General features: G+C 41.4%; 1 protein-coding gene across 1 annotated transcript in view; it reads left to right on the forward strand.

Annotated features, from left to right (window-relative positions):
- Window positions 1-1,961: 1,961 nt before the first annotated feature.
- LOC139418919 (uncharacterized) overlaps window positions 1,962-26,413 on the forward strand; it is a 29,015-nt gene continuing 4,563 nt past the window's right edge. Inside the window, exons 1-7 of the mRNA XM_071168704.1 lie at window positions 1,962-2,437; window positions 3,601-3,731; window positions 13,254-13,462; window positions 13,937-14,003; window positions 17,806-17,964; window positions 24,439-24,550; window positions 24,802-24,929. Coding sequence (XP_071024805.1) covers window positions 2,155-2,437; window positions 3,601-3,731; window positions 13,254-13,462; window positions 13,937-14,003; window positions 17,806-17,964; window positions 24,439-24,550; window positions 24,802-24,929 — 1,089 coding nt within the window. The 5' untranslated portion in view covers window positions 1,962-2,154. The remainder of the gene's footprint in view (window positions 2,438-3,600; window positions 3,732-13,253; window positions 13,463-13,936; window positions 14,004-17,805; window positions 17,965-24,438; window positions 24,551-24,801; window positions 24,930-26,413) is intronic.

The raw sequence follows: 26,413 nt of genomic DNA on the forward strand, positions 1-26,413 counted from the left end.
AAGAATCCAGGTGGCTGTACCGACTCCGACAGCATATCCTGAGAGAGCCATGTTTCCGTGAAACAGAGTATGTTACAATCCCTGATGTCTTTCTGGAAAGCAACCCTTGCCCTAATTTTGGCAACCTTGTCATCTAGAAACTGGACATTAGCGAGTAACATACTCGGGAGCGGTGGGTGATGTGCGCATCCGAAATCTGACAAGAAGACCGCTCCGTCTACCTCTTCTCCGGCAGCTATGTTTTGTGTCAGCCTTTGGAATCACTTAAAATGCCCTTGGTGGTACAGACAAAGGTTCTGCTTCGGGAAAGTCGTATTCCTGGTCCTAGTTGTATTCTGATATCCAATAGTTCTTCCCGGCTGTATGTAATAACACTTAAGATTTTCTGGGCTAACAATGTAAGAAATAATACATTAAAAAAACAATACTGCAAAGTTTCCTAAGGACTAGAAGCGAGGCAGCCGTCTCCGTTGGCGCCATTTGAGTTGGAGGCCATGCACGCCTCCAACTCAATCATCATGTTTGCAGATGACACAACAGTAGTAGGCTTGATTACCAACAACAAGGAGACAGTCTACAGGGAGGAGGTGAGGGCACTCGGAGTGTGGTGTCAGGAAAATAAACTCTCACTCAACGTCAACAAAACAAAGGAGATGAAGGTGGACTTCAGGAAATAGCAGAGGGAGCACCACCACATCCATATCAATGCGACAGCAGTAGAGAAGGTGGACAGTTTTTAAGTTCCTCTGCGAACACATCACGGACAAACTGAAATGGTCCACCCACACAGACAGTGTGGTGAAGAAGGCGCAATAGTGCCTCTTCAACCTCAGGAGGCTGAAGAAATGGGTCTTGTCACCTAAAACCCTCACAAACTTTTACAGATACACAATTGAGAGCATCCTGTCGGGCTGTATCACCGCCTGGTATGGCAATTGCACTGCCCACAACCGCAAGGCTCTCCAGAGGGTGGTGCAGTCTGCACAACGCAACACCGGGAGCAAACTACCTGCCCTCCAGGACACCTACAGCACCCGATGTCACAGGAAGGCCAAAAAGATCATCAAGGACAACAACCACCCGAGCCACTGCCTGTTCACCCTGCTACTATGCAGAAAGCGAGGTCAGTACAGGTGCAGAAAAAGCTGGGACCGAGAGACTGAAAAACAGCTTCTATCAAGGCCATCAGACTGTTAAACAGCCATCACTAGCACATTAGCGGCTGCTGCCTATAGGCATAGACTAGGAATCACTGGCCACTTTAAGGAATGGAACACTAGTCACTTTAATAATGGCACTTTAATAATGTTCACATATCTTGCATTACTCATCTCATGTGTATATACTGTATTTTATATAATCTATTGCATTTTGCCTATGCCACTCTGTCATTGCTCATCCATATATTTACATATTCTTCTTCCATTCGTTTACTTAGATCTGTGTATTAGGTAGTTGTGTAATTGTTAGATTACATGTTAGATATTACACAGATATGTCTGTGTCTCAGTCACTCTGTAGACTTGTCTTTTGTATGTGATTTGTTGTAGCACTTTTTTTTGTTTAAGATGGAATTTATGAAGGAATAATTTTATTTGGACTAGAAGCACAAACATTTCGCTACACTCGCAATAACATCTGCTAAACATGTATGTGTATGTGACCAATTTTGATTTGATCCGATTTTTTTCGTGAGCTGATGGTTGGGGGCCAGAACATAATTACAAATAATTTGTATGACGCAAATTGACCACACGAAGCCCAAGCAGACATAATTTTCGACTAAAACAATTATTTAAAACCTTTCTCATAGGATCACGTGTCTCTCCATTATGTGTGGAAATACTTGGGAACAGATTTCTTAGTGGTACCTTATAAAAATAAAAAAACAGCGCTCATACTTTTTTCATTTAGACACACCCTTTGAACTATGACGTTACCCAATAACATCCTTTCTCTTCAGTTTAAACGGAAGTGAACAGTGACCAAGAACAATTTCCACGTTAGCGTTTTTTGTTGTTATTTAGACGTAATTAACAACATGGGACGAACAAATATGACAAATTTAGCTGCACAGCATCACATGTAGTCTTTAATTCGCGTTGGAGACAAGACTTGGTTGATAGATGTTATTTAGGTGACGCTGAACTAACAATGGCTAACTGTATGGTTTTTCACACTCAAATAGCCTCCATCATGGAAGTGCTAGCAAATTCAGCCGTGGCAGAGATCTGTAAACTCGTAGACGACGACTATGCAGTGTTTCGTTTGGAAATTTCTCAAAGCCAGAAAGAAAACAGGGGATTGCGTAGGAAACTACAGCTACTTGAACTGAAGGTAGCAAGGGAGCGCGCAGACAGGACAATGCGAGATCGCATCCTCGCTAGTCGTCCCAGTAATGTCAAGATCCTAGACCGATACAGAGGAATGGAAAAAGGTACATTTCGCAGAAGGCGAAGGCTGCGCGGCATGTCGCCTTTCATATATAGTTTCGTTCCTGTCGCTCTCGTTCAGATATGTTACATAAAATTGGGTCTTGGTCAGTTTTTGGATAGTATGCAATAATGCCTCTGATTACTTAGCTATCTTGCGCAAAAACACTAAAATATTCTAACCAGATTCTTGAATATCATTTCATATTATTTTCTCAATTAAAATAATGTGATGAATGGAACATAATATTGTGAACAAAAATATAAACGCAAACAATTTCAAATATCTTACTGAGTTACAGTTCATATAAGGAAATCAGTCAATTTAAATAAATAAATAAATTAGGCCCACATCTATAGATTTCACATGACTGGACAGAGGTGCAGCCATGGCCCACCCACTTGGCAGCCAGGCCCAGCCAATCAGAATAAAAATTTAAAAAATCCCCTCAAAAGGGTTTATTACAGGCAGAAATACTCCTCAGTTTCACCAGCTATCCGGGTGGCTGATGTCAGACAATCCCACAGGTGAAGAAGTTGGATGTGGAGGTCCTAGGCTGGTGTGGTTACACGTGGTCTGCGGTTGTGAGGCCAAATTCTCTAAAATGACTTTGGAGGCAGTTTATGGTAGTAGAGACATGAACATTACATTATCTGGCAACAGCTGTGGTGGACATTCCTGCAGTCACCATGCCAATTGCATGCTCTTTCAAAACTTGAGACATCAGTGGCATTGTGTTGTGTGACAACTGCACAGTGGGCTTTTATTGTCCCCAGCACAAGGTGCACCTGTGTAATGATCATGCTTTTTAATCAGCTTCTTGAGATGCCACATCGGTCAGGTGGATGGATTATCTTGGCAAATGAGATATGCTCACTAACGGATGTAAACAAATTTGGTCACACAATTTGAGAGAAATACGTTTTTTGTGCATATGAAACATTTCTGGGATCTTTTATTTCAGCTCATGAAACATGGGACCAACACTTTACATGTTGCGTTTATATTTTTGTTCAGTGTACATCGATCACTAAATAGCATAGAAAGTTATGAGAAGTGTTACTTTACATCCTTGCTAATTCTAGACTGTGTCAAAAATGTAAATAGTGTACCGTTAAGCATTGACAGTAACTAAACTAACTACCTCTTTTCCCCAATAACTCTCAGGTGAAGGAGATCTCACTGGAGGCAACAGGAGCTTTGTGAAGGCAGCAGGACAAAATACATGGAGAGATGACCAACCAATCACTGTTGATGAGGGGAGCGGAACCTCGACCCAGCACGTTATCGTGATAGAGGTTAGCAGTGGTGTAGTGGAGGCTATATGCCATATACCCACTTATTTTTCAGTGAGAATTGCGTATACTCATTTCTTAATCCCCACTGATACGTATCAAAGTAGTGTAGTGGAGGTATACGCCGTATCAATTAATAAGGTTGATGAAACGGATCAGAATGTTTAGCTTAAAAAGTTGATAAAGTATTATTTCTTCACATTTTGGGTGCAGCAATATTGGCTGATGTTCCAAAATGCAATTTGCGGAAAACACCTTTCTAAAATGCGCACCGCACATGCGAGAGGTTTCATGGACAGAGATGGAAATATCCGTTAGAAATGTATAAAGAGGCGAGATCTAAAGATGCAACAACTATCAGCGGTTTCTAACATGACAAGGATAATGCCTTGGCTGCTAGACAATGAAAGAAAGAAAACCAATAGAACAGGAGAAAGCATATGAGGAAGCCTTTATAAAATAATTGACTCCACGTTTCTATGGTGGGATTTTGGCTATAGGCTACTTTGATTCAAGGTTAAACATGCCTCATAATATGAAGTAAAAAGTCCATGTTTCAAACAATTAAGGAACAGGAAAAATATAGCGACACTAATGCTGGCCTAACCGTACTCTGGTAGATGGAAAGGCTTTCCCAATAACCGTCTCAATTAAATGTTAACTAGCCTACCTTTCAGAATGATATCACGATTATTTCCATCAATCCAGTGGCCATTTTGATTTTAAAACTCCATCTCGTGCAACAGAACAGTGCTGTAGCCAGATATTAGTGGGTGGGCCTGCAGAAATGTGTGTGGGCCGCCCAAAATAATTATGATTGTGGGGGGTGGCGGCGCATGTACCTTCCTGCATATTTTGCCATGGGGCAAAGAGAAAAATATGCAGTTTTAAAGCACATTTCCTGCAGTTGTACACATTTTGCCATAGGGCAGAGGGAAAAATGTGCAGTTTTATAGCTCGCCCGATGCTATTCTACACATTTTGCCACGAGACTGAGAAAAGTTAGCATTTTAAAGCTAATTAAAACTAAAATATAGGGCCTCCCGGGTGGCGCAGTGGTTAAGGGCGCTGTACTGCAGCGCCAGCTGTGCCATCAGAGTCCCTGGGTTCGCGCCCAGGCTCTGTCGTAACCGGCCGCGACCGGGAGGTCCGTGGGGCGACGCACAATTGGCCTAGCGTCGTCCGGGTTAGGGAGGGATTGGTCGGTAGGGATCTCCTTGTCTCATCGCGCACCAGCGACTCCTGTGACGGGCCGGGCGCAGTGCGCGCTAGCCAAGGTTGCCAGGTGCACGGTGTAGCCTCCGACACATTGGTGCGGTTGGCTTCCGGGTTGGATGCGTGCTGTGTTAAGAAGCAGTACGGCTGGTTGGGTTGTGTATCGGAGGACGCATGACATTCAACCTTCGTCTCTCCCGAGCCCGTACGGGAGTTGTAGCAATGAGACAAGATAGTAGCTACTACAACAATTGGATACCACGAAATTGGGGAGAAAAAGGGCAAAAAAATAAAAAATATGAAAAAAAAAAAAACTAAAATATAGGTTTGTTGGCATTAGATTATGTTTGATGTTTGACATTGTTTGATAAATAAAAAAATGAAATAGGCATATATATAGGCATATAATAGTTGTGCCTCAAAGCAGTCATATTCATCACTGGCTTTCAGTTGGTTATTTTTGGCAACTCAGCCTGTGAGAGTGAATGCATTCCAGTTCATCTGTTCTGTTATATTTGATCAAATCTGACTAACCCAGTGCATTGCGTGCGATGAATTATATCTGATGGTGTTTGCGTGCTTAAGTAAAAAGATAACTAATGTCCCGTTTGGAATACGGACAAGTAAAGAACATAAAAATATCAAATAAAAGCCCCACCCATGCGTTCTCCCCTGCTAAAGAAACACTGTTAACCAAACAACAGTGCTAGGTGCCTGTGCACTTGAATTAAAGGGTAACTACACTAAAAAATAATTTCCTTCAATTTTATTTTCTTCCCAGACCTAAAAAAATTGTCTCCTGATGTGGCTTAATCATTGTTATGGATTTACATCCAATTTATTTATTTTTTTTCATTAAAAACTTGTGACCTTGATAGCAAAAGCCTTAAAAAACATAATAATAATACTAATAAAAGTCTGAAACCTGTGAATGTATGACTCAGTTTAGCCTACTTGCACAGTACAGCTTGGGTTGGCTGACTGTGAAAGACCAATATGTTATACAGTGCCTTGCAAAAGTATTCACCCCCCTTGGCATTTTTCCTATTTTGTTGCATTATAACCTGCTATTTATATTTATTCGGATTTCATATAATGGACAAATTGGTGAAGTGAAATGAAAAAAATTACTTGTTTCAAAAAATTAAAAAAATTAAAGTAAAAAATACTGAAACGTGGTGTGTGCATATGTATTCACCCCCTTTGCTATTAAGCCCCTAAATAAGATCTAATGCAACCAATTACCTTCAGAAATCAGATAATTAGTTAGATTGCATACAGGTGGACCAAGCAAGTGGCACCACGAAGACCAAGGAGCACTCCAAACAGGTCAGGGTCAAAGTTGTGGAGAAGTACAGATCAGGGTTGGGTTAAAAAAATATCTGATACTTTGAACATCCCGCAGAGCACCATTTTAAATCCATTATTAAAAAATGGAACGAATATGGCACCACAACAAACCTGCCAAGAGAGGGCCGCCCACCAAAACTCACAGGCCAGGCAAGGAGGGCATTAATCAGAGAGGCAACAAAGAGACCAAAGATAACCCTGAAGGAGCTGCAAAGCTCCACAGCGGAGATTGGAGTATCTGTCCATAGGACCACTTTAAGCCGTTCACTCCACAGAACTGGGCTTTAGGGAAGAGTGACCAGAAAAAGACATTGCAAGCAAACACGTTTGGTGTTTGCCAAAAGGCATGTGGGAGACTCCCCAAACATATGGAAGATGGTACTCTGGTTAGATGAGACAAAAATGTAGCTTTTTGGCCATCAAGGAAAACGCTATGTCTGGCGCAAACCCAACACTTCTCATCACCCCGAGAACATCGGCAGGGACTGGGAAACTGGTCAGAATTGAAGGAATGTTGGCGTGCACTAAATACAGGGAAATTCTTGAGGGAAACCTGTTAGTCTTCCAGAGATATGAGACTGGGACGAAGGTTCACCTTCCTGCAGGATAATGACCCTAAGCATACTGCTAAAGCAACACTCGTGTGATTTAAGGGGAAACATTTAAATGTCTTGGAATCCAATTGAGAATCTGTGGTATGACTTAAAAATTGCTGTACACCAGCAGAACCCATTCAACTTGAAGGAGCTGGAGCAGTTTTGCCTTGAAGAATGGGCAGAAATCCCAGTGGCTAGATGTGCCAAGCTTATAGAGACATACCCCAAGAGACTTGCAGCTGTAAATGCTGCAAAAGGTGGCTCTACAAAGTATTGACTTTGGGGGGGGGGTGAATAGTTATGCACACTCAAGGTTTCTGTTTTTGTTTGTATTTTTTCTTGTTTGTTTTACAAGAAAAAAATATTTTGCATCTTCAAAGTGGTAGGCATGTTGTGTAAATCAAATAAAATGAACACCCGAAAAATCTAATTTTATTCCAGGTTGTAAGGCAACAAAATAGGAAAAATGCCAAGGGGGGTGAATACTTTCGCAAGCCACTGTATATCATTTTAGGTCATTCAGAGTGTACAGTACATTTGAAAAATATTCAGACCCCTTGCCTTTCCACATTTTGTTACGTTACAGCCTTATTCTAAAATGGATTAAATAATACCACATACAATACCCCATAATGACAAAGCGAAAACAGGTTTTTAGACATTTTTGCAAATGTATTAAATATTTAAAAAACATACCTTATTTACATAAGTATTCAGACCCTTTGCTATCAGACTCGAAATTGAGCTCAGGTGCATCCTGTTTCCATTGATCATCCTTGAAATGTATCTACAACTTGATTGGGGTCCACCTGTGGTAAATTCAATTGATTGGACATTATTTGGAAAGGCTGATGATAGAACATGTTAGAGCAAAAACCAAGCCATGAGGTTGAAGGAATTGTCCGTAGAGCCCTGACAGGATTGTGTCGAGGCACCGATCTGGGGAACAGTACCAACAAATGTCTGTTTCATTGAGGGTCCCCAAGAACACAGTGGCCTCCATCATTAAATGGAAGAAGTTTGGAACCACCAAGACTTCCTAGAGCTGGCCATCCGGCCAAACTGAGAAATTGGGGGAGAAAGGCCTTGGTCAGGGACGTGACCAAGAACCCAATGTTCACTCTGTCAGAGCTCCTGAGTTCCTCTGTGGAGATGGGAGAACCTCCCTGAAGGACAACCATCTCTGCAGCACTCCACCAATCAGTCCTTTATGGTAGAGTGGCCAGACGGAAGCCACTCCTCAGTAAAAGGCACATGACAGCCCGCTTGGAGTTTGACAAAAGGCACCTAAAGGACTCTCAAACCGTGAGAAAGAAGATTCTCTGGTCTGATGAAACCAAGATTGAACTCTTTGGCCTGAATGCCAAGTGTCACATCTGCAGGGAAACCTGGCACCTTTGATACGGTGAAGCATGGTGGAGGCAGCATCATGCTGTGGGGATGTTTTTCAGAGGCAAGGACTGGGATACTAGTCATGATCGAGGGAAAGATGACAGAGCAAAGTACAGAGAGATCCTTGATGAAAACCTGCTCTGGACCTCAGACTAGGGCAAAGGTTCATCTTCTAACAATACAACAACCTTAAGCACACAGCCAAGACTGCAGGAGTGGCTTCAGGACAAGTCTCTGAATGTCCTTGTGGCCCGGACCTGAACCCGATCAAAAATCTCTTGAGAGACCTGAAAATAGCTGTGCAGCGATGCTCATCATCCAACCTGACAGAGCTTGAGAAGATCTGCAAAGAAGAATGGGAGGAACTCTCAAATTTCAGGTGCGCCAAGCTTGTAGTGTCATACCCAAGAAGACTATAGGCTCTAATCGCTGCTAAAGGTGCTTCAACAAAGTACTGAATGAAGGGTTTGAATACTTACAGTACCAGTCAAAAGTTTGGACACACCTACTCATTCAAGTGTTTTTCTTTATTTTTAATATTTTCTACATTGTAGAATATTAGTGAAGACATCAAAACTATGAAATAACACACATAGAATCCTGTAGTTACCAAAAAAGTGTTAAATCAATTATTCAAAGTAGCAACCATTTGCCTTGATGACAGCTTTGCCCAAACTTGGCATTCTCTCAACCAGCTTAACCAGGAATGCTTTTCCAGCAGTCTTGAAGGAGTTACCACATATGCTGAGCACTTGTTGGCTGCTTTTCCTTCACTCTGCAGTCCAACTCATTCCATACCATCTCAATTTGGTTGAGGTCAGGTGATTGTGTAGGCTAGGTAACTTATGCAGCACTCATCACTCTTCTTCTTAGTCAAATAGCCCTTACACAGCCTGGAAGTGTGTTGGGTCATTGTCCTGTTGAAAAACAAATGATCGTCCCACTAAGCGCAAACCAGATGGGATTGCATATTGCTGCAGAATTCTGTGGTAGCCATGCTGGTTAAGTCTGCCTTTAATTATAAATAAATCACAAACAGTGTCACCAGCAAAGCAACATCACACCTCCTCCTCCATGCTTCACCGTGGGAAGCAACACATGTGGAGATCATCTGTTCACCTACTCTGCGTCTCACAAAGACACAGCGGTTTGAACCAAAAATCTCAAGTTTGGACTCATTAGACCAATGGACAGATTTCCACCGGTCTAATGTCAATTTCTCGTGTTTCTTGGCCCAAGAAAGTCTATTCTTAGTTTCCTTTAGGAGTGGTTTCTTTGCGGCATTTATTTGGGTTGCAATCTGAGGTGCAGTTAACTCTAATGAACTTACCCTCTGCGGCAGAGGTAACTCTGGGTCTTCCTTTCCTGTGTCGGTCCTCGTGAGATCCCCTTTTTTTTTTTTTTTTGCGACTGCCCTTGAAGAAACGTTCAAAGTTCTTGAAATGTTCTGAATTGACTGACCTTCATATATTAACTGTCATTTCCCTTATTTGAGCTGTTCTTGCCATAATATGGATTTGGTCTTTTACCAAATAGGGCAATCTTCTGTATACCACCCCTACCTTGGCTCAAACTCATTAAAAAAGGAAGAAATTCCACAAATTAACTTTTAATAAGGCACACCCGTTAATTTCAATGCATTCCAGGTGACTACCTCATGAAGCTGGTTGAGAGAATGCCAAGCGTGTGCAAAGCTGTCATCAAGGCAAAGGGTGGCTACTTTGAAGAATCTCAAATATAAAATATAATTTGATTTGTTTAACACTTTTTTGGTTACTACATGATACCATATGTGTTATTTCATAGTTTTGATGTCTTCACAATGTAGAAAATAGTAAAAACAAAGAAAAATCCTGGAATGAGTAGGTGTCCAAATGTTTGATTGGTACTGTATGTAAATGTTATATTTCAGGTTTTTATTTGTATAAATTTGCAAACATAAAAAACTATTTTTGCGCTGTCATAGGGTATTGTGTAAGTTGATGAGGGGGGAAAAAACAATTTCAGAATAAGGCTGTAATGTAACAAAACGTGGAAAAACTCAAGGGGTCTGAATACTTTCCGAATGCACTGAATGTCACTGTTTTTCATATAATGTTTCACACAGGGCGCCTATCGGTGGGCCGTTTTGGGATTTTTCTTTCAAAATTAGAATGTACCCACTTCTCCAGGCACCTTTACAGTTAATGAAATGTGGCCCGTCTATTTCAGAAAGGCTCCCCTCGGCTATTCGCTTGCTTACATTTACGTCTTTATTTATCTGCCATGGGGAGCTTGAGAGACCTCCCTACAAGATTGTTATCCAATACGCCATGAAAGTGGTACTTCCAGGTTCCTCGTTTTGTAGGCTAAGACTTTGCTCCAAATTTGCATCTTCAAATTCATGAAAATGTGGTCATATAAGATAATACTGAACAAAATTATAAACCCATCTTGCAACAGTCTCAAAGATTTTACTGAGTTATTGTTGATATAAGGAAATCAGTCAAATTGCCATTGATAAAATGCAATTGTGTTCGTTGTCCGTAGTTTATGCCTGCCCATACCATAACCCCACCATGGGGCACTCTGTTCACAAAGTTGACGTCAGCAAACCGCTAGCCCAGACGACGGGATTCATCTGTGAAGAGCACACTTTTCCAGGGTGGCAGTGGCCATCGAAGTTACGCATTTGCCCACTGAAGTCTGTTACAACGCCGAACTGCAGTCAGGCCAAGACCCTACTGATGATGAAGAGCACACAGATGAGCTTCCCTGAGACCGTTTCTGACAGTTTGTACAGAAATTCTTTGGTTGTGCAAACCCACAGTTTCATCAGCTGTCCGGGTGGCTGGTCTCAGACGATCCCGCAGGTGAAAAAGCCGGATGTGTAGGTCCTGGGCTGGTGTTGTGTGAGAGCAAAATTACAATATTATGTTATATTGCAATACTGCATCAAATGGTTGTTTTATGGAATAGAATAGGGGTTCTTAGAACAATCATCTGTGTGTGTTCTACAGAGTTGGGCCTTTGGCGCTTAATGCTAACACTGGATTTACGATGCCTTTGGCGATAAAACCTAATGACCCTATTCCATAGCATGAGTTGGTGTTTGTGTACTGGGAGGTACCAGGGTGGAGATGACGAGTATGGATAATGATTCTGGTTTCCACACAATGAGAACCATCTTTACAGCAGATACTGTCTGCTGTGAATTATTAATTTCCTTTGTACGAATCCTAACCTTGTGACCCATTCCACACTTCTGTTGTTTGTCATGTAGACTAAGAGGGTGTATCTTTGCTATAAAAGGTATTTGTATTCTTTGTGTCGGGGCTCTCAACACAACAGTCAAGAGTGTTGTGTCGACCAGCCATAGTTATTGCAGAGCACTCGCATCATTCACTAGTGTGAGGTGTGACATGCTTTCCTTATTAATATGTGAATAAAGATTTAGTCTAAGTATAACTTTGACTTGTGTGATAAATTTGTCTCTCCTCATTTGATAATAAAGAAATAACCACCACAGTGGTTACACGTGGTCTGCAGTTGTGAGGCCGGTTTCAAATTCTCTAAAAGGACGTTCGAGGCGGCTTATGGTAGAGAAATTAACATTACATTATCTGGCAACAGCTCTGCTGGACATTGTTGCAGTCAGCATGCCAATTGAACCCTTCCTCAACTTGAGACATCTTTGGTATTATGTTGTGTGACAAAACACCTTTTATTGTCTCCAGCACAAGATGCACCTGTATAATGATCATGCAGTTTAATCAGCTTCTTGATATGCCGCACCTGTCAGGTGGCTGGATTATCTTGGCAAAGGAGAAATGCTCACTAGCAGGGATGTAATAAAACATTTGAGAGAAATAAACTTTTTGTGCATATGAAAGATTTCTGGGATCTTTTTTTTTCAAGTCATGAACCATGGGACCAACACTTTACATGTTGCGTTTACATTTTTGTTCAGTATATATTTAAATGTTTTCAATGCGTTTTCAGGTAGTGTATAGTGCAATGTCCCTCAAAATGGTTTTATTAAATTAATAATGATCCAGGTTCTTCCACCATGTTCAGACTACATTTTGAGAATATATGGCAAACTAGTTTTTTTAAATTACTATTATAGGCATTATTTTATAGGCGACCTTAAGTACGAATATTGATTAATTGACCCCATGGGTCATGAAATGTGGTTTAACCAATTCATGTTGCCAACAATTCAATCATATTTTTCAGCAATATTTTTAATAAAAAATATAATGTATACCAATCTCAGTCCACCATACTTTTTACTGACATATCAACCACAAAACAAAATGTTTTGCTTGTTAGCTTTTTTACATTTTAACTATTTATTTTCATATTCCTACTCTTCAAGGTCTCTACTAACATGAATGGAACAATATTAATCCCTCACACATGTAATTCCTGCCTTAATCCTATATTTTTGGTGACTCATTTTTTGTTTTCTTACAGCCCTCTGAGTGGGCAAAGTTAATGCCACAACACGGAACTGTAGCAACCCAAAATTATACAAATTATGTAAATTGATGCTGGGGGAGTTGACCAATAAAGTTCTAGTGAAGATTTCTTTCAAATCCAGTTCTAAATCCATTGTCAAAACATGCTCTACCAGCCGGTTGAGAATATGGTTAAGGGGTTAATAAGTACTGGTTGTAACTACCAGGTTTTTATCGTCCTCAAACTCGAGCAACCATGCTAACAAGGGTGCTGAGTTGTAGTTAAATTAGACTTTTCTAACTTTCGCCGATGTGTCTTACTTATTGACCGTCAGATATTTGTATAAAAAACATCGGGTATGAGCAAATGAAATATACAAATCGGTCTTATGACCGCGTTTTCATGAATTTGATAGTATAAGCTTGATTGCCTTTCAAGAACCGTACGGGACTCGACCAGGAAGTAGGCGGGACATTCATAGGGTATTCAACTCATGTACCGATAATAACATCCTCTCTTCTTGTGTCAGGCTGCAGATGCAGAGGCTGCAGGTCCTGGGGTCAAGCAGGAGACGTCTGAAGGAGAGGAGGACCCACATCACAGCAGAAACATCCAGGTGGAAGCAGCAGCTGAAGTGGTTCCCCCTGTAGCCATGGAGGACCCCACCACCGCTCCAGCGCAGCCCAGGATCAGACACAGCATCACGGAGGTCAGTGGAACGCAGAACGCCGCCCTCAAGTCAGAGACAGACACCGAGACTTTAGCGGGGCTGGAATCACTGAGCTGTGCTCCTGCTCCCCGCTCAGAGTATATACTTTATGGTAACCCAAGCCCGAGGACTGTTCTGTCCCATCAGGACTCAGGAGACGTGTCACAGACTGGCAATGATCCGTCCTGTTCATACGCTACAGAGATGTTACCTGGTGACATGCCTTTGGGCTTAGATACACCGACTAATCCAATGAGAGGTGACTGGCACAGGTACAGTAGTAGTGTAAACTCTGAAGGGTGCCTAGATAAGAAAGGGGAGGGTCTGGTCGTAGATGAAGTGACTGTGAAAGTGGAGAGCGACGTTTCTCTGTCATGGAATGCAGACGAAACTCACTTAGGAGAAGGACACTCGCAGGGTAACACCAGTGACTTCTTTGACTACAGGGAAAGCTTAGAGACAAATCTAAATGTCGCAACCCACTCCCCTTTACACGCGTTCAGAGAACGCGACCCAGTGTCCACGTCGATAGATCCTTCCGATTCACACGTCCGTGTCCTTTTTGATCAGGTATTGAACTCAAATGACAGGGCTAAAGCCCAGGCTCGGGGAGGGGGAGCACCATCAGGCAATAGTAAAGAGAAACGGTTCCTCTGCATGTTTTGTCACAAAGGCTTCAGCTGCCTCCAGAATGTGGAGATCCACCAGAGGGTTCACACAGGGGAGAAACCATTCAGCTGTACCCAGTGTGAGAAGAGGTTCTCCCACCAGCACCATCTGAAAAGGCATCAGAGAGTCCACACAGGGGAGAAACCCTACAGCTGCCCACAGTGTGAGAAGAGGTTCTCTCGCCAGGACCAGTTGAAGATGCACCTGAAGGTCCACACTGGAGAGAAGCCATTCGGCTGTATGCATTGCGGGAAGAGTTTTTCAGAGAGGAGATGCCTCAGGATACACCAGCAGAAAAACCACCCCGCTCTGTAATATAGAAAGTAACCATTCCACTCAATAGCTTCTGATGTTTAGATCAAAACCTGCATTAAAGACAAAGATTCATTTTGGTTGTTGTCAGCTGAAAAGACCCATAGATGCATTTGGAATAACAAGAGTTTCGGTGTTGAAACAGATTTCAGTGTGGAAATTTCCTGGGTAGAACATTGCATCAACACATTGTGTGATATATAAGGCATATATACGCCTAATGAGTGTCTTACATATTGTGTTTGTGCTGTGTAGGCTATATGATGTTCACAAATGCCTATTTCATTACTTCCATTGAACTACTTTATTTTTAAAATTAATACAGTTTTATCAAGTTCACAATTATTTTTTTGTTGTTGAGACGTGTATGTGAGGTTTTCATATGGTGTGATTAACACTTATGTTTAATAAACACAACATGGGACTTTAAATTCTAAGACTTTCATTGAGACTCTCTTTAGTATACATCTGATCTCACCCTACTCTGCATACACACAACAGTGCTTTATAAATATACATTTTAAATATAAATAAATACGTTACCAACACACAAACACCCACTATACAGTCGTGGCCAAAAGTTTTGAGAATTACACAAATATTCATTTTCACAAAGTCACCTGCCTCAGTTTGTATGATGGCAATTTGCATATACTCCAGAATGTTATGAAGAGTGATCAGATGAATTGCAATTAATTGAAAAGTTCCTCTTTGCATTGCAAATGAACTGAATCCCCCAAAACCATTTCCACTGCATTTCAGCCCTGCCACAAAAGGACCAGCTGATATCATATCAGTGATTCTCTCGTCCTCTCGTGAGTGTTGACGAGGACAAGGCTGGAGATCACTCTGTCATGCTGATTGAGTTTGAATAACAGACTGGAAGCTTCAAACGGAGGGTGGTGCTTGGAATCATTGTTCTTCCTCTGTCAACCATGGTTACCTGCAAGCAACACGTGCCGTCATCATTGCTTTGCACAATAAGGGCTTCAGAGGCAAGGATATTGCTGCCAGTAAGATTGAACCTAAATCAACCATTTATCGGATCATCAAGAACTTCAAGGAGAGCGGTTCAATTGTTGTGAAGAATGCATCAGGGCGCCCAGGAAAGTCCAGCAAGCGCCAGGACCGTCTCCTAAAGTTGATTCAGCTGTGGGATCGTGGCACCACCAGTACAGAGCTTGCTCAGGAATGGCAGCAGGCAGGTGTGAGTGCATCTGCACACACAGTGAGACGAATACTTTTGTAGGATGGCCTGGTGTCAAGAAGGGCAGCAAAGAAGCCACTTCTCTCCAGGAAAAACAACCGGAACAGACTGATATTTATAAAAAGGTACAGGGATTGGACTGCTGAGGACTGGGGTAAAGTCATTTTCTCTGATGAATCCCCCTTCCGATTGTTTGGGGCATCCGGAAAAAAGCTTGTCCGGAGAAGACAAGGTGAGCGCTACCATCAGTCCTGTGTCATGCCAACAGTAAAGCATCCTGAGACCATTCATGTGTGGGGTTGCTTCTCAGCCAAGGGTGTGGGCTCACTCACAATTTTGCCTAAGAACACAGCCATGAATAAAGAATGGTACCAACACATCCTCCGAGAGCAACTTCTCCCAACCATTCAGGAACAGTTTGGCGAATACTTTTGTAGGGTGGCCTGGTGTCAAGAAGGGCAGCAAAGAAGCCACTTCTCTCCAGGAAAAACATCAGGGACAGACAGACAGACTGCAAAAGGTACAGGGATTGGACTGTTGAGGACTGGGGGAAAGTCATTTTCTCTGATGAATCACCATACTTCAGTATTCCATAGTAACATCTGACAAAAATATCCCGTGAAATACCCCGTGATCTATTCCACATTTTGTTGTATTACAGACTGAATTCGAAAAAGGGTTTAAATGATTTTTTTCCTCAACCGTCTACACACAATACCCTATAATGACAAAGTTAAATGTTTTTATAAATGTTTGCTCATTTATTAAAAATTAAACACAGAAATATCTTATTTACATAAGTATTCACACCCCTTGTCAATACTTTGTAGAAGCGGTTTCAGCTGTGAGTCTTTCTGGGTAAGTCTCTTAGAGCTTTCCACACTTGGATTTTGCAACATTTGCCAATTATTATTTTCAAAATTCTTCAAGCTGTGTCAAATTGGTTGTTGATCTATGCTAGACAACCATTTTCAGGTCTTGCCATAGATGTTTAAGTAGATTTATGTCAAAGCTGTAACTCAGCCACTCAGGAACGTTCACTGTCTTGGTGAGCAACTCCAGTGTAGATTTGGCCTTATGTTTTAGGTTATTGTCCTGCTGAAAGGTCAATTCATCTCCCAGTGTCTGGTGGAAAGCAGACTGAACCAGGTTTTCCACTAGGGCTGTGCTTGTGCTTAACTCCATTCAATACATTTTTTATCCTAAAAATAATACCCAGTCCTTAACAATTATATGCATACCCATAGCACGATGCAGCCAACACTATGCTTGAAAATATGGAGAGTGATACTCTGTGTTATTTTGGATTTGACCAAAACATAACACTTTGTACTCAGGACAGAAAGTTAATTGCTGTTTGTATTCCATACAGTCTTCCTTCTTTTCACTCTGTCAATTAGCATAGTATCGTGGAGTATCTACAATATTGTTGATCCATCCTCAGTTTGCTCCTATCACAGCCATTAAACTTTGTAAAGTCACTATGGTGAAATCCTGAGCTGTTTCCTTCCTCTCCGGCAACTGAGTTAGGAAGAACTCCTGTATCTTTGTAGTAACTGCATGCATTGATACACCATCCAAAGTGTAATTAATAACTTCACCATGCTCAAAAAGATATTACATCTCTACCAATAGGTGCTCTTCTTTGCGAGTCATTGGAAAACTTCCTTGGTCTTTGTGGTTGAATCTGTGTTTGAAATTCACTGCTCGACTGAGAGACCTTACAGATAATTGTATGTGTGAGGTACAGAGATGAGGTAGTAATTCAAATTTCATGTTAAACTCTATTATTGCAGACAGAGTGGGTCCATGCAACATATTATGTGACTTGTTAAGCAAATTGTTACTCCTGAACTTATTTAGGCTTGCCATAACAAATAGATTGAATGATTCAAGACATTTCAGCCTTTAACTTTTAATTAATCTGTAAACATTCCCAAAAACATTATTCCACTTTAACATTATGGGGTATTGTGTGTAGGCCAGTGACAACAAATCTAAATTTAATCCATTTTAAATTCAGGCTGTAAAACAACAACGTTTGAAAAAGTAATGGAGTGTGAATACTTTCTGAACAATAAAGTAATTCTGTCACTACAATATAGGACTCAAACGTAGGTACGTATGTACGTACCTGAGGGAGTGTATGTCTGTGCAATAATCTGTATCACCTGTCTCTTTCAGGAGGAGGAGGGTCCAGAGGTGCTCCTGGTGAAGGAGGAGGGGTGTGAGGAGGGTCTGGGGAACCCTGAGTGGACCATGGTCATGGAGGACAACCAGACTACACCTGAACCAACAGAGGAACCAGCTGAGCAGCACAGGACCGCACACAGTCTCACTGAGGTGAGCCCACTGTGAACTGTCTTTATTGTATTAAGTCCATATCAGTGGTGGTCAGTGGTTTTGATGATGAGGGAGGATGATATTTTTTCATGAGCACCCAGTTCAATGTAACATCGATAGGTTTAGGCTACTACGTGATGCAAAAATTCCCCCTATACCCATCATGAGGTTGTTTCAACCTAGCCTATGAATTGAAGTTTACAACGTAGCCGCACACAGGTCGAGAGAAAATATTGCGGCGACAGACACATCTAGCTGATCTTGGGTGTAATCATTAGTCCAACAATTGCAAATGAGAGTTTCTATTGGACAAATTCAGGTATGTTTATCCCTGTTTTGTTCACTTTCATAGCAGCCACGTTGTATTCCTTCTCGCATCTATGTGTTCTCCTCTCACCCTTTCCCTTTGTTTGTGTATAGTCAGTAAGCAGTTTAGTAACACCAGAGACCCGGGTGGCAATGGATTAATAAAACCAAAAATTTACCTCGACTTGGAAAAGTTCCAGTGTTAGATAGTCATAGCCAGCTAGCTAACATAGTATCCCTCTGTTTGAGCCTGGTGTTTGTTGGCTAAAATAAGCAGCTGCATTTGCTAAGTAAATGAAACTAAAAGTGGAAAACAACTCTCTCTCTTGCTTCTCCTTAATTTTTAAAGAAATGAATTTGTCGAAAATCATTAAACTATTGTCTTTCGCTCTATGAGTCAACTACTCACCCCATTTTATGCACTGCAGTGCTAGCTAGCAGTAGCTTATGCTTTCAGTTCTAGATTCTCTGATCCTTTGAATGGGTAGATAACATGTCAGTTCATGCTGCAAGAGCTCTGATAGGTTGGAGGATGTCCTCCAGAAGTTGTCATAATTACTGTGTAAGTCTATGGAAGGGTGTGAGAACCAAGAGCTTCCTAAGTTTTGTATTGAAGTCAATGTACCAAGAGGAGGACTGACGCTAGCTCTCCCCCAGCTACATTATGGTGCTACCCTACAGATTGCTGTTGAGGCTACTGTAGACCTTCATTGCAAAACAGTGTGTTTTAATCAATTATTTGGTATAGTTTTATCTAAAAAGGAGAACTTCGTAAATGTTTAAAATGTATTTTTATGAAATTCACTTGGGAGGATGGTCCTCCACTGGTACATATCCTCAGAGCAGGAGTAGTCTAGGATCAGTTTTGCCTTTTAGATCATAATGAATAAGATTATTTGGAAAGATTCTAGATCGGCAGTCCTACTCTGAGACTCTTTGTGGATATGGGCCCAGGTCTTGATAAATGTTGTCTTAATTGTGGGACCATGGCTTTGAATTATCAAACCATTGAAAAGTGTCAAGTAATCAAATCAACTAGCACATTTGCATAGTATTATATCAACTATCATTTTTGCATAGTACTCATAGTAGCCTTGTCGCCATCCAGGTTTCCCTAAAATGGGAAGCCGGGCAAAGTTACATGGCAGAAATTAGCTAAAGAGGGGTGAGAAACCCCGTGTAAACCAGTGACGTAACACAACACGTCAAACCAGTCAAATGCCTTGCTTGGACGGACCTCCAAAGATGCTCACCAGATTAATGCCGTAAGAACAACAGTGTGTGAGGACTAAACATGTCAACAACACAAGCACAATTGACAAAACATTTGACTTTTTTTTTTCATTCTTTCCCTCTAATCGGGGACTGATTCAAACCTGGGACACCAGGTGAATACAATTAATTATCAGGTAGAACAGAAAACCAGCAGGCTCCGGACGATGTACTGTAACTGTTGAATACCCTAAATTACAAGAGTTGGATTTGCACTAAACCATTTTACATGTCAGCACTTAAATGGCATGTACAAAATCTGGTATATGGTTTGCCTCATAAACATTGTCTACTGGTATCATTTTAAACTGAGAACGTATAGCTCAAAATGTAACAATGTGTGAGTTTAGATATTCTCTGCTTCAGATGCCCATAAGGCCAGTCATGCCATCATACTGTAAGCCTGTGGCTGCATGCTGTATGATAAGCTGCTAAATGGATTCAGATAGCTGATATACTGAGACAGAGTGACAATCAAATAAAACAGACTGGAGATCTTACAGCTAGACACGAAGGAAATGTTCATATGAGAATACAACACAGACACACAGACACATTACAGACAGAACCCCTTCCCTTCTTTATTGCAGGACTGTGATTAATCAATTTTGAATAATAGTTCAACAATTAAATCAAGTTTAAACACTTCACTTCAAAGAATCAACACTTCATCACTACATAACGTACAAATACACTAACTCATATGTAAAGATTAGATATCTTAGTCTAAACAACAATAGATGATTGAGTAGTAACACGTAGGCTACTCTTATTTGAGGTGAACAAAACAAACTCCATACCAGCGGTGGCCAACCTTCCTCCACTGATCTACTGGGTGAACAGACTTCTGTTCCAGCTGAGTAATAGCACACTACTAGATGACCAACTCATTAGAAGTTGAATCAGGTGTGTTATTGCTGGGCTGAAACAGAACCCTGCACACCCAGCAGGGTTGGCCTGCTCCAATTGTAATAGGTTTATACATTGTGTGTGATGTTTAACAGTATTTTTTTTATACAACAAGTGCTAACATAGGTAGGCCTGCACATACAGTATAACCAATGGCATATACAATGCATTCGGAAAGTATTCATACCCCTGGACTTTTTCCACATTTTGTTATGTTACACCCTTATTCTAAAATGTATTTTAAAAAGTCTCAATCGACACAAAATACCCCATAATGACAAAGCAAAAACTGTTATTTAATTATTTTTTTTTGCAATAAATGAAATATCACATTTACGTCACTATTCAGACCCTTTACTCAGTACTTTGTTAAAGCACCTTTGGCAGCGATTACAGCCTCAAGTCTTCTTTGGAATGACACTACAAGCTTGGCACACCTGTATTTGGGGAGTTTCTCCCATTCTTCTCTACAGATCCTCTCAAGCGCTGTCAGGTTTAATGTGGAGCGTCACTGCACAGCTATTTTCAGGTCTCTCCAGAGATGTTCGATCAGGTTCAAGTCCGGGCTCTGGCTGGGCCACTTAAGGACATTCAGAGACTTGTCCCAAAGAAACTCACTTCTGCGTTGTCTTGGCTGTGGCTTAGGGTCATTGTCCTGGTGGAAGGTTAACATTCTCCCCAGGCTGAAGTCCTGAGCGTTCTGGAGCAGGTTTTCATCAAGGAACTTTCTATTCTTTGCTTCGTCCATCTTTCCCTCGATCCTGACTAGTCTCCAGTCCTTGCCGCTAAAAAACATCCCCACAGCGTGATGCTGGCACCATCCCAACGGTGGCAGTATCATGGTGGTGGCAGCGCTGTGGGGATGTTTTTTCCAGATGTGACGCTTGGCATTCAGGCCAAAGAGTTCAGTTTTGGTTTCGTCAGACCAGAGAATCTTGCTTCTCATGCTCAGAGGTGCCTTTTGGCAAACTCTGAGCGGGCTGTCATGTGCTTTTTACTGAGGAGTGGCTTCCGTCTGGCCACTCTACCATAAAGGCCCACAGACATTTCCTTCGACCTCATGGTTTGGTTTTTGTTCTGACATGCACTGTCAACTGTGGGACCTTATATATAGACAGGTGTGTGCCTTTCCAAATCATGTCCAATCAATTAAATTCACCACAGGTGGACTCCATTCAAGTTGTAGAAACATCTCAATGACGATCAATGGAAAAAGGATGCACCTGAGCTCAATTTCGAGTCTCATAGCAAAGTTTCTGAATAGTTATGTAAATAATGTATTTCTGTTTTTTATGTTTAATAAATTTGCCAAAAAAATAAAAAAAATTAGGTATTGTGTGGAGATTGATGAGGAAAAATGTAATTCAATCAATTCAAGGATGTAACGTAGCAAAATGTGGAAAAAGTCAAGGGGTCTGAATACTTTCCAAATGCACTCTAGATAGGCCTACATAGGTTGGCACATGTTGTATGGAAAAATCCTGATGGTATACACAGTTGTTTTGTGAGAAGGTGTTAAAGTTCACAGTTTTCTGAAAAGTACCAGTGGCTTGCCTTGTGCCCAAAGTGAGAGGAGGTCCGCTGGAACCATGGCCCAGTGAGACGGGCCATGTAGATGGAAACAGAAAACTCTGATATGGAAATGCACCATTTGTCTCTTGGGACATTCATTGGGACCTCTCTATTCATCAAACAGAGGCTTTCACAGCTTTCCATATCTGAGGACAGAAAACATCACAAAGACACAGGCTTCATTATACTAAAATTAGACATTACTGAATATTATGTTGCTATTATCTCTCTGTCCTCATAGTTTTCCTCTAGGGACTGGAACTGGAGAATCTTTTCATAATGTCCTCGCCACAAAATTACCTGCCCTGTCCGATAGTCTACACTCTCCCTTTACTGACAGCTGGAGCTGCAATTTCACCCTCGTCCATGGCTGTTATCTACAAATTCATTTGGAGACGTGTGTTTTTAATTTACAATGATTACATCCATATTTCCAGCTAATAGAAAGCTAGCTAGCTGATTACATTTAATTCCCTTAGCTAAACAGTCTGTAAAGCAGTGGTCACCAAGGCATTCTCCAAGGCATTCCATGTGAATCACCAAACATTTCTGTAAAAAATACAACGATAAAGCCTTGCGTGCATATTTTTTCAAATTGGTTTCGCGCTGTTGGTAGTAGGTGCACTTTATTCAGCAGCCCTTGTGCCAGAAAGGCAAAGTGTTCCCATTTTGAACCATTACATGTGTCTGAATTAAAACAAGTGCACCTATAGGCTTACCGAGGGCCAATCAGATATCTCAGATCAGCGTGTTTGCACAGTTTCTTCGAGCCATAGACTGTAAAAAGAAACGTTGAACGCACAGCAAAGTTGATACTGTGAGGTTTTCAAAACGTTTAAAACCACGACTACAGACCCAATGAATACAGAAAATAGCTGCTGTTTTTATGAGTAAGTTCATGTTTAAGTTATTCAGCGCTGTTATTAACACTTGCTACAACTAGCACTGCAGCTGCATTGAATGAGTAGAGCAAAGTGTTCCGATGAGCTAGTGTTGTTATTATTAGTGGATGGTCTTTTTTTTATATGAAGGAGCATTTCATTTTCTCTGGTCATACGAGTAACAACATCAATTGGTGCATGTGGCAGAAATAATGAGTTTTGCCATCAACTGGAAGACTGTGTCCCCTTTTCTCAGTGGGGGGGACGGTGAATTAGGTGAGAGGTAACCTCACCACTGCTCCCTCCCCTCAGACTGACCATCACACGCAGGCCATCAGTCCAGTAAAAACAATTATGCTCACTCAGTTGTGCCTCACAAGTAATACAACAAATGATCTATTACAGTGTGATCATATACCTAAAATGGTCTGAGAAGAACAACATTGGCAGGGCAATTTAATAAAGCATAGTCAATATGCATTGATCATGTGTTGGGCCTATAGCCTATTGCACAAACCTCATTGCTACAGTACTGTTTTTAATTGGTTAATGTTGTGGTAGATCTTGGCTTGCATTTAGACTCCGAATGTGATCTTACCTCAAAAAAGGTTGGTGACCACTTATGTAAAGTGGTGTAAAGTCGGCTAACTAGATAGCAGCTCAGTTGAGTTAGCCTACAAAGTCGCCTACTAGTAGTACTGTAATAATATATATATATATATATATATATATATATATATATATTTTTTTTTACATTTTCATAACGTATTTACTTACTTGAATAGGTTCTCCCACTGCCTCTGTTTTTTTTGGGGTCCTTACAAAAACAAAATAATGGGCAATCCCATTATAGCCATGTGGACGACTGGGCAAAAAGTGTGTATGTCACCAGAGCGGTTTAGAATGTGTTGTGATGTTTGACTTTACCAGCGTAATCCACTTTCAGTTTCAATAAATATCAATCACAAGTCTGTCGGCCACACTTGATGACTTGAAAACCAGCGCTTGAAACCAGCATACGCAACAACTCTCTACAAAATGTGTCCTACTTGTCAGGAGAATGTTCAATCACAATGATAATAACAGTCAATCAATAGCTTTGACCAATCCCCGAGGTTTGTAAGTCCATGGGTTTAATAATAATTAGTCAAAGACTCATGCTTATGCAAAAGGTTAGTATAGTTTATTCACGAGAACGTTCTAAAGTCAAGAACACAAAAACATCAATTTTATAGCTGCGCACATACTTCCACACAAACAGTAGGTATTCTACGCACATACTGTATTACTACCCAGCCGACAGAGATTAGGGAGACCATGAGAAGCACTCCCTGTCCTCCCCCAAGATTAGGGAGACTGTGAGAAGCACTCCCTGTCCTCCCCCAACCATTTAAGTGTCAACTAATAAAATCAACTAACATGTTTGCATAATACTCATAGCAATCCCTCATTGTCCAACCAGAAGATGCTTCATAGCAGGGTTCTCATATCAGATTTCTTGATCCAATATCCTCTCACTCTGTATCTCTTACAGTCAGTAGACATGGAGGATGGGAAGCCTGATCTGTTGATAGTCAAAGAGGAGACAATAGAAGATGGACCAGATAGCATTGATCTGCTGAGTGGACTAAAGATGGGGGAGCAAGGTAAGAGAGAAATACATAAAACATACATACAGTAATAGATTTTCAGTGAGAATAGTGATGCACCTGGCTATTTTTTTTTTTTTTTTTTTTTTTCTTCATTCATAAAATGAAATCAATACAGCTTATGTTTACATACAAAAACACACGTTAAAATGTATGAACTTGACATGGTAATTAACACACAAAAAAATTCACATGTAGAGTTTTCTCTGCCATGTTTGTAAAGTCTATTTTGTAACCTCTTCCTGTAGGTGATTGGCTGGAGGCAAACAGAGGAGACTGGGCGGTCATCTTGGATTCCCAGACCCAGACTGGTGCAGCCAAGGGCCCGGGGGACGACATCACTGAGCAGGCCAGGACCAGAGGTGACATAGTGGAGGTCAGTGGATGGGACAGCGTCCTCAACTCTGGACTGGGGAACAACACTGTTAACCACAACCAGAAACAGACTGACGAACACAAAACAACAACCGAACTTAGTCTCCATGACAACAGACTAGCTGAGACCAGGGTGAGGTGTAGATTTAGTCTGCTGGGACAGGGAGGTGTCCGTACGCAATGAAAGAGAACAGACACAGACTGGGCTAGAAATGTGCCGTCCTGCTTCTATAGTTGTGATTCAGAGAGACTGAAGGCGCCTCAGGTTAACCCCCTAACAGGTGCTGCCTTCAGCCTGCCTTCTATAGGATCTATCAACTGGAACATGGACCCTGCGACAACACAGACACTCCCTGGTCTTTGTCCTCCTCACACTCCCCTAATGTTAAACCAGACCTCAGACAAAGCCAGTGCCTCAACACTAAATGGCTACACAAGCCCATTGACAAATGACAGTAGTAGTAACGCCATCAGTAGATCTAGTGGCAAAGAGAAGCGCTTCCTGTGTTCGTTCTGTGGGAAAGTTCCGTTTGCCCAACAGGTGGAGATCCACCAGAGGATGCACATGGGAGAAATAGTTTGACTGCCATCTTTACCGGGCCAGTTTCTCCCATTTGTCCAGCCTGAAGAGGCACCAGAGAGTCCACACGGGGGGAGAAATCCTACAGCTGCTCCCAGTGTGAGAAGAGGTTCTCCCACCAGCACCATCTGAAGATACACCTGAAAGTCCACACAGGGAGAAAGGCTGTTCACCTGTACACACTACTGGGAAGAATTTCTCAGAGAGGAGCTACCTCACCATAGACCAGCAAAAAATGCACACGGCCCATGAATAGTAATAATAATAATATATTTATTTACAGTTGAAGTCAGAAGTTTACATACACCTTAGCCAAATACATTTAAACTCAGTTTTTCACAATTCCTGACATTTAATCCTAGTAAAAATGTCCTGTCTTAGGGCAGTTAGGATCACCACTTTATTTTAAAAATTTGAAATGTCAGAATAATAGTGGAGAGAATGATTGATTTCAGCTTTTAGTATTTGGTAGGATTGCCTTTAAATTGTTTAACTTGGATCAAACATCTCGGGTAGCCTTCCACAAGCTTCCCACAATAAGTTGGGTGAATTTTGGCCCATTCCTCCGGACAGAGCTGGTGTAACTGAGTCAGGTTTGTAGGCCTCCTTGCTCGCACACGCTTTTTCAGTTCAGCCCACACATTTTCTATGGGATTTACGTCAGGGCTTTGTGATGGCCACTCCAATACCTTGACTTTGTTGTCCTTAAGCCATTTTGCCACAACTTTGGAAGTATGCTTGGGGTCATTGTCCATTTGTAAGACCCATTTGTGACCAAGCTTTAACTTCCGGACTGATGTCTTGAGATGTTGCTTCAATATATCCACATAATTTTCATTCACATAATTTTCATTTTGGGGCGCCAGGGTAGCCTACTGGTTAGAGCGTTGGACTAGTAACCGAAA

The sequence above is a fragment of the Oncorhynchus clarkii genome, chromosome 10 (assembly GCF_045791955.1).
Source record: "Oncorhynchus clarkii lewisi isolate Uvic-CL-2024 chromosome 10, UVic_Ocla_1.0, whole genome shotgun sequence".
In the NCBI taxonomy this organism is placed as follows: Eukaryota; Metazoa; Chordata; class Actinopteri; order Salmoniformes; family Salmonidae; genus Oncorhynchus; species Oncorhynchus clarkii.